Source organism: Rhipicephalus sanguineus, unplaced genomic scaffold (genome assembly GCF_013339695.2).
Source record: "Rhipicephalus sanguineus isolate Rsan-2018 unplaced genomic scaffold, BIME_Rsan_1.4 Seq9152, whole genome shotgun sequence".
Taxonomy (NCBI): domain Eukaryota; kingdom Metazoa; phylum Arthropoda; class Arachnida; order Ixodida; family Ixodidae; genus Rhipicephalus; species Rhipicephalus sanguineus.
The window spans coordinates 3448-12866 of NW_023616281.1; the positions used below are offsets into that span (position 1 = coordinate 3448).

The 9419-nt window shown below is 45.9% G+C and overlaps 1 protein-coding gene across 1 annotated transcript; it reads left to right on the forward strand.

The window, feature by feature from the left end:
• Positions 1-1848: 1848 nt before the first annotated feature.
• On the forward strand, positions 1849-2139 carry LOC125756828 (neuropeptide-like protein 31; the record flags this gene model as incomplete). Its single annotated transcript, XM_049411789.1, has 1 exon — positions 1849-2139. A coding segment is annotated over one exon (291 nt), but the record flags the coding sequence as incomplete, so codon positions are not given.
• Positions 2140-9419: the final 7280 nt, after the last annotated feature.

Sequence of the window (9419 nt, forward strand, 5' to 3'; positions counted from 1 at the left end):
AAATGTGAAGAAAGTAAAGTGGACAAAAAACAACTTGCTGCCGGCAGGGAGCGAGTCTGCAACGTTTGGATACGCACCCGATGCATCTATCGATTGAGATAAGTTCGTTAAACTGAGGCGCTCGTGGAAAAAAAATAATCTTCTACCCTCCTTTCGTCCAACCTTCGAACTCAGACACACATATCAGCGGCCGAATTCAGAATTCTTTGATTTCTTAACTGCTGTTTGTTAAGATGTTTAAACTTCCCTTATCTAATAATAAGGATATCATGATGACTGACAAGAACTCGCTTTTACGAACTATCTCACCGTAAGAGCGTTTCCTGAGTATAGTTACTGGGCTTAAATTCATGCAGCTTTCTGTTAATACAGGTGCTGCTCGCTGTCGGATGCCCGTTGTTTTGTGATATGTTTAACACGACGATTGACGGGGGCGCACCTATTTTCGCGTGGCAACTTTTTCATTAATGCAAACGCTAAGTCTGATAGCAAAACTTGTTCGTAAAAGCAAACATTATAGTAAATTTTCGGGTCACCGAGATGTGTGTTATTGTTTTCACCCCAATGATGTACAAAAGGTGAGAAGTCGAAATGCGGTAACAGTGCTCCTTTATTCAAAGTACGTCCATAGATATCACGTGGTTTCTTCACGAACGTGCTTTTTATAAGGCTGATTGCCTCATGCATACGTACTATCTGCGAAAAGCGTTAAAGAGACCATCATTTCTCAAATAGGCTATCATTTTGCCATTGACCCCGTTGGCCGCGAATGCTGGGTTGGTGGCCGTGATGGGTGGTGCTTGCTGTCATGTTTGAACAGCTCGATTTTATTCCCGGTGTTTCGACACATACTTTCTTTCTTAAACGCGACAACAAGGCGTTTCCCACTTTTCCGGAGACCGAAGGACAAACGGAAAGAGTAAATAACAGTAAAGAGGGCAATACACGCGTCAAAATGCTTCCGCATTTTGCCCCTTTCCCGTAAAAATTGCGTGAGGTGGTCTTTCTACTCGAATGGGTGGGTGAGAGAGGTTATACGGAGAGTGGAAAGGACTTGACACTGGCTCAAGAACGTGGCGTATATAAAAGCCGTTACAAACTTCGTGGGTCAAGACATTGACTCCAAGTCGCAAGCTTTGCAAGCACCGTACTTGGATACCACGCACTGCTTTCCCACAACCGCAGCGGAACTATGAAGACCCTCGTAAGAATGATATTTCTCATTTGAACTCGATACGAACGTCTTGCTATATTTATAGTGACCTAGCAAGGCGTGTCCAGGCTTGAGCCAATGTTTAGAAAAGTGGCTGTTCTTCTGATTCACCACGTGTGGACAAGACACGTCTCCTTGGCGTGCCGGTGTCTCTAACGTGGACACTTTTTGTTGAGCGACTGTCAATCACTTCAGGTATTCGCTTTCCTAGAAGGCTTCTCCGTCTTTGTGTGTAAAATAAGAGTAATATTGTTTCTAGCTGATTACTGCCTAATGGTGCCCTTCTTTGTCAGCTTTGTTGTTTCAGAACTACAGTTATTTATACTCAATGCTGTTGTATTATGGTGTATTACCCATATTATACCCCTTATGTGAAATCCGGAAAGGTTTTTTAAGGGACAATAAATGATGATGATTATACTGTTATAATATACGCATATACATATACCCAAATCATTCGGACTGGAACAACGTTATTATTTTTCTGTGCCCCAAGCTGGTGTGACTTATAAATCTCCAACCCCTACGCTGAAGTCGTGCAACGTTGCTAACGAAACTTGCAGTAATCAGCTAAATGTTGTAAATTAGAGCTGTGCCGCTTAGGATTTCATAGCACAACCTTATTTCTTTTCCAGTTGTCACTGCTCAGTCTATTCATTGCCATCGCTGTTGTGGCAGCTGGCTACGGCTATGGTGGGTACGGAGGATACGGAGGCTATGGCGGCTATGGTGGCTACGGCGGATACGGTGGATACGGCGGCTACGGGGGATATGGCGGCTACGGCGGCTATGGTCTCGGCGGTTACGGCGGCTATGGAGGATATGGTGGATACGGAGGCTACGGTGGATACGGTGGCTATGGTGGTTATGGAGGCTACGGAGGCTATGGTGGCTATGGAGGATACGGACGCGGTTTCTATGGATAGACATGTCAGTGAAGCGTCGTTATTTTATGTAAATAAACGCACCTACCAATGATTGTAGTTATCCTAAATTTTTTTGTTACAAGTGGGAAGTGAATACGTAGCCGCACCGTTGCAAGACGTCGCAACAAGAACTCCAGTTGCGGAAAATTAATGCGTAAACTTGGAGTTCGTGCATGAGCTTGGTCTTTTCCTTCTTTGAAGTTGTGGAGAGAGTGAGAAAAGCGTACACGAAAACGCTGCTAAGTAAGGCAGCTGCTGCCCTGAGGAAAACAAGTCATATTGTCGGAACGCTGACTTCGGTGATATTCTCAGTTCAAGGATTTCTAGCCACTTCAAACCTATATCATCTCCTGAATTGGAATCGTGTTGTAATGCATAATATTGCAGGACAATCGGGCATATGAAGTGTTTGCTAACGTGTAGCTACTGCTCTTTTATTTTGAAACAGCCCTGGGACCCCGACCACTCATCACGCAATGACATTCAATGCATAGAAATGAGGGTTGCAACGTGGGCTTGTTGGTTACTCATTTGAATAGCTTTTGGTGTAGCGCGAAAGGAAACACGGACACGAGAAGGCACACAGGAACACCACACAGCGCTTTGTGGTGTTCCTGTGTGCCTTCTCGTGTCCGTGTTTCCTTTCGCGCTACACCAAAACAATAGAAATGCATTAAGCAGAACTGGAGTCAGGTACCGACGGCTCACAGGATAAAAGAATTTATTTCGCACTTCCACAATCCGGTATATATTTAGACCATCCGTAAGGATATCACAAAATTGATCACGATTGCGTTATTATCTAGTAACGTTTTTAGCTGACCTACAATTTTTGCAGCTTCTTCAGGTATACAGCTTCCTCATCGGAACATTAGGAATCATCATAAAGCGACTTTTTAAACTCAGTGCCTACGCGTGAGCACTTGACCCGCATTGCACATTCAATATTTTGCCGTTCTTAAAAACACTTGTGCATGCCCTGTCTTTCTCTCTCTCTTTTTTTTTGCAAATGCTGTTCTCGGAAACGAATGGCAGGCAGCACTGTCAACAAAATTGATCGCATGCCAATTTTGCAGGAGAGAAAGGTGTGAGAGAAGGTTGGAGTGTATAAGCATTCTGATGAAAAATTTTCATGTCTGCCTAATCATGAACATAATTTGGTTTGCTAGTAGCGCCGCCAATGGCGCCCAGTTATCACTCAAAGAGGTTCCACTACTGCGATTCACACGGGAAAGGCGGCGTAAGATGCACTGTTAGCACTATGCATACTCATTCATTACCCCAGAATCTGGCCATTGGCTTCCTGGCGAGCGGTTCTGCGTGCTATTTTGCGACCGGGTTCTTCGGTGGCAATGACACTGGCAGGCCTGAAGCCATGTCTGCAGTCTATATATTAAGCACCGAGCAACCGTGAATCAAGTCTGCGTGACATACTCTCTACTTACTCATTCTTGTGCACCGCATAACAAGGCAACACACGAGAGAGAACACTGGACAAGTGCTGGTCTAACAACTGAATGTTTAGTCGAAGGACGCAAACATATGCCGCTTAATCACGTGAGTTGATTACACATAAAAACGGGCTTGCCTAAGAGCCGTCCATGAATACAATCTCTTGTTCGGAGAATGAAACCCAAGGTTGACTGATGAAGTTATCATTCCTAGTGATGCCGTAGGCCTCAGTTATCTCTCTTGCCTTTTGATCATGATGGTGCATGATGATGGCGTCTTCCGTGAGCAAAGGCGCGCGGCCCCCTCTATCCAGTGGCTTGCAAGATGGGATGACGTCCCTGCCTTCAAGGAATTAACATGCAACCTTTATCAATTGTGAATGCACCGGACGCTCTGGCCGATTCACACGCTGCCACACGTGCAAGAATCCTTAAAAAACCCGCATTTCCCCGAAGGGGAGTATGAGGAAGTGCGAAGCACGGGGTGATGCTATGAGGGGGCGCGCGCGACTAAACTGCAGAGCCGAGCGAAGGAGACGGCAGCGAGAGAGCACGCGCCAGCCGACCCACGGAGGTCTGGCCGTTTTTAAGTGCAAAGCACTTTTACTGATGATGATCTGTCTTCCGGACTCGTTCCAAAGAACCCGCAACGCGTTCAACTTGTTGGCGGCGTTGCGCACGCCCGAGATGGGGCTCAGGTTGTTGTCGAACCACAGTCGATCGCACACCGCGCAGCTATATCCGAAGCTGCGGTCCACGAAGTCTCGCTTGAAGCGCGCGTCCGGCCGATCGAATTTGAGGTCCCGCGCTCGCTCACGCATCGCGCGTCCCCGCGCCAGATCGGCTTCGGGGTGCTCGGCTCGCTTCGCACGCTTTCGTTCGGCGTCTCGCCGCCGGCCTTCATCACCACAGGCAATGCGCGGGGCGCGCGCAGCCACGGAGCGGAGGGCGGAGCGCGCGCAGTCACGTGGGGCGTGACGTCGCTGCGCCGTTGCTACAGACGCTCCTCTCCGCTCCTCGCGCCGTTGCTATGGGACGGCGGATTCAGGGTCGCTTATAAAGTGCATTCGCACTTAAAACAGGTGGTATAATTGCTTAACGGGTGGTATAAATGCTTAACAGAGCAAGCAGTGTCATTTGCTCCCGCATCTGTGCTTGCCCGTTTATGGATTGCTCCGCACAAACTACTCATTAGTTTTTTTTGCGAACGGAGAAAGCAACGTCCACACCAATTTTCCCGCAACATTTTTCAACCTGCGCGAAATCGAATGCGCATAGGAAATCACCTGAAAGTGTTTTTTTTTTTTTTTGGCACCTACTCTGTGCGGCAGATGGTTCGTTGCGGTTTCTCTACTAGAACTACACACTTATTCTAACCCATCACCCGCCACTGCAACTCTTGAATGACGAAGAAATTGTGCCGCATTGGAAAGCAGATAAATATTGGCGGGTAAGAAAAATATGAGAGTGTTTGAAGAACGCAGTAATTCTGACTCTGAAAAATCATCGCATTGATCAGTCTTATATAATTGTGATGTTGGACGTACTAGGGCTCTTGTAATCAAGCACAATGGGGCGTTCCGCACGAGGTTGGGACAAGAAACGCCGCACAGGTGTTGCTCATTCTATTCAAAAAAGATGTCACAGTTTCGCCGGAAAGGCAAAGCGTTGACAGCGATAGGGATCTGTACTGGCCAACTACGCGGAGAGAGGCTTATGTACTGACCCTCTCTACGGCAGTACACATTTTTTGCAAATAAGTTTACTAGCATGACGCCACCACGCACGCACACGCAACCATTGACATATCTTGTTCGCAGGTGAACACTAGCTTCTACGTCACTTCTGTGACGAATGTCGCTTACAGAAACGAGCAAAGGCATGGCGTTTCATATCGCTCCGCGTACTGACGTTTTGCCGAAGGCACTATGGAGCTCACATGCGATGGCTGGCTTGGGTTTTTTTTTTGCCGCCACTGTTTTGTCTGTGCGCCAGTCGTCACACCACACGCGAATTGCGTGTCGAGAGGGGCTGTTGAAATCTGTCCACCCATTAAAAGGGCTTAGCTATAAATCATCGTCATCATAACCATCCGCAGCCACAGCATCAACAACGGCGTCCGCGTCAGTCGGCCTAAAGCCACATGATCACCCGGCCACCTCGTCGAAAAAGGAGAAGATCAAGAAGAAGAAAATTCAAGAAAGTGTCCAATGAAAGGGCTTTCGTCTTGATACCTAAGGACGCCGGCAATATTGAAAGGGGGGGGGGGTGCATTTGTGAACTGCCTTTATATAGCACAATATTGCTACTTAATAAAGGACCGAATGTTTCTAGCACAATATTTAGCCTGGCAATATGTGTATTACACTTTAGGTGAAATTCATTTATGATTGAGTGTGTTCCTGTGATTTTTCATTATACCTGTGTCTTCATTAGATTGAGTTCTTCGGGAAAAGCAGTAGTAGAGCCAACTAAAAGCCACACCGAGAACATTTATGCATCAAATGTTTTGAAAAAAAAAAAAGACCGTTCCCGTTTAAGAATTTTTCGTCAAATACAGGACCCAATATTCTCACCGTGTATACTTAATTATGATTTCTTTTGCTGCCCGCACATGTCATCGAAGGTCACGGAAACTACGGAAATTGTGTGCAAAGCTGTCGCGTACGGAAGCACTTCCTATTTTTCACTCGTCATATCGATTAGTCACTGCATATGTAATTGGCATTTTATGTTACCTTTCGTTTAGCACCTTTCGCCGTAGTCCAAAATGATATGTATATTTCGTTTTACCTTGTCACAGTCGTTCATTTTGCTGCCTTTTCTTTGGAAAGGTTGGACTGCGTCACTATGCATGCCCCACGTACCGCCAATAAATATGAATTGAGAGTGGTATACGCGTGTGTCTTTCATTTTTCTGTGTTTTGTGTGTGTGTGCTTGGATGGGTTACTCATATGTTATCTACTTCACCAAAACACATTTACTCATGAGCTTAGCAGGACCTCTGAAGAAATATCTGAAAGATTGTACAGATATAAAAGAAATGGTAATTCCAATACGATACCTTCAAAAATATGAATAGAAGGGCGGGTAAAACGGGAGGTTATTCATGGTGAAACTTTACGCCTTCTGCAATTGCGAACTGCAATTGTCTCTTCTTCACAAGTTTGTTCGATCACCCGGTCGTATTTTCTGACATTAAATAAGTTCGTTCCAGAAATGCATTCCTATAGGAAGCATCAGCACCTTGCGAGAGATCGTGCTCGCCGCTCGCTGCAGGTGTGTTGAAGGAAACGGGTGCGTCGAAGCCTCACTGAAAGAATAATGGCAACAACGACCACACATAGAGCTCCTCAGAGCCCAAAAGTAACTCTACGCCACCGTGTGATACTAACGTTTGGCCTGCATTACATTCCATCACATTCAGAAAGGCTATCTTGCAATAAGATCGGATTGACAATATTAACTTGGCTACGTTCTATACAGAGAGAAGCATTCGATTCGAAGCTTGCTTTTATCCTTTCCACCTAAAGTATATTTGCTGGTACATTACAATGCGTACTTTGGCCATATTATTACATATTGCGAACAGTGTGTGCTGACATTATCGATAGCTTTTCATAAGAGGCCATAGAGCTCAGCCTGCACATACCTGGTTCTGCTGCTGAAAAATCCGTAAAAAAAAAACATATTCAGTATCCTTGGTTCTTTTATTGGGTTTTATCACTCAGCGTTCATCGAATGTGCACCAAAATTGGTATGGCGTAACATGACTGCATGGCGAACATAAATTACAGGTCATAACATGAAAATCATGACACGCATGTCATGTACAGCATGACTTCCGTGCCACACTCATGGGGCGCTGGCGGCCGTGTCGCTAGCTTGATCTACCCCGAAATTGGTATTGCGCGACGTGACTGTGTGACGAACATAAAAACACCAGTGAACATGACAATCATGACACGCATGTCATGTACAGCATGACTTACGTGCCACGCTCATGGGGCGCTGGCGGCGGTTTCGCTAGACTTATATACACCAAAATTGGTATCTTGTGACGGGACTGTGTAACGAACATAAATAACACGAGTTAACATGAAAATTATGACACGCATGTCATGTACAGCATGACTTACGTGCCACGCTCATGGGGCGCTGGCGGCGGTTTCGCTAGCTTGATCTACCCCGAAATTGGTATTGCGTGACGTGACTGTGTGACGAACATAAAAACACGAGTTAACATGACAATCATGACTCGCATGTCATGTACAGCATGACTTACGTGCCACGCTCATGGGGCGCTGGCGGCGGTTTCGCTATATTTATATACACCAAAATTGGTATCTTGTGACGTGACTGTGTAACGAACATAAATAACACGAGTTAACATGAAAATCATGACACGCATGTCATGTACAGCATGACTTACGTGCCACGCTCATGGGGCGCTGGCGGCGGTTTTCGCTAGCTTGTATCTACCCCGAAATTGGTATTGCGTGACGTGACTGTGTGACGAACATAAAAACACGAGTTAACATGACAATCATGACTCGCATGTAATGTACAGCATGACTTACGTGCCACGCTCATGGGGCGCTGGCGGCGGTTTCGCTATATTTATATACACCAAAATTGGTATCTTGTGACGTGACTGTGTAACGAACATAAATAACACGAGGTTAACATGAAAATCATGACACGCATGTCATGTACAGCATGACTTACGTGCCACGCTCATGGGGGCGCTGGCGGCGGTTTCGCTAGCTTGATCTACCCCGAAATTGGTATTGCGTGACGGTGACTGTGTGACGAACATAAAAACACGAGTTAACATGACAATCATGACTCGCATGTCATTGTACAGCATGACTTACGTGCCACGCTCATGGGGCGCTGCGGCGGTTTCGCTATAGTTATATACACCAAAATTGGTATCTTGTGACGTGACTGTGTAACGAACATAAATAACACGAGTTAACATGAAAATCATGTACACGCATGTCCATGTACAGCATGACTTACGTGCCACGCTCATGGAGCGCTGGCGGCCATTTCGCTAGCTTGCTCTACCCCGAAATTGGTATTGCGCGACCTGACTGTGTTGGCGAACATAAAAACACGAGTTAACATGAAAATCATGACACGCCTTTCATGTACAGCATGACGTACGTGCCCGCTCATGGGGCGCTGGCGGCCGTTTCGCTAGCTTTGATCTCAGTGTTGACGGTAACGCGTTACAAGTAACGGCGTTACCGGTAACGCGTTACTTTTTTCGGTAACTTAGTAACGTACTCGTTACTATTTAAGAACTGTAACGAGTAACGTACTTACGTTAACATTTTTCGGTAACGTGAGGTGTCACGTTACTCGTTACTTCTTTTTCAATTATCCCGGAAGTTTCACACAAAATTCCCTCGTCTCATAGGCGCCACATTGTAGAGCTCGCTCCGACGTTCTTTTGTCGCAGCGGCGTACTGATGCCGGCCGCCAGGCGTTAAGAATAGAGTGTTGGGCGAGTTGGTACTTCATGATGAATGAAAATGGCGCAAAAAAACGTATGACAGACGAAGAAGGCCACAGCACATGCGCTTGTGCTGTAGCCTTCTTCGTCTCGTCCTACATTTTTTCGCGCTATTTTCATTCATCAAGCGTTCTAGTGCCTTCGAGTGCCTTTATTGTAGGGCGGACGTATTCACTCAGAAGAGAGGCACTCTGTCCGAATGACAGCTTTTGAAATGCAGCTGTTGCTTTATTTGTACAAGAAGCTGTAGTTATTAGAAAATTCTCCTGGCAATAATCTAGCCATGGTTTTTAACATTGTTTTC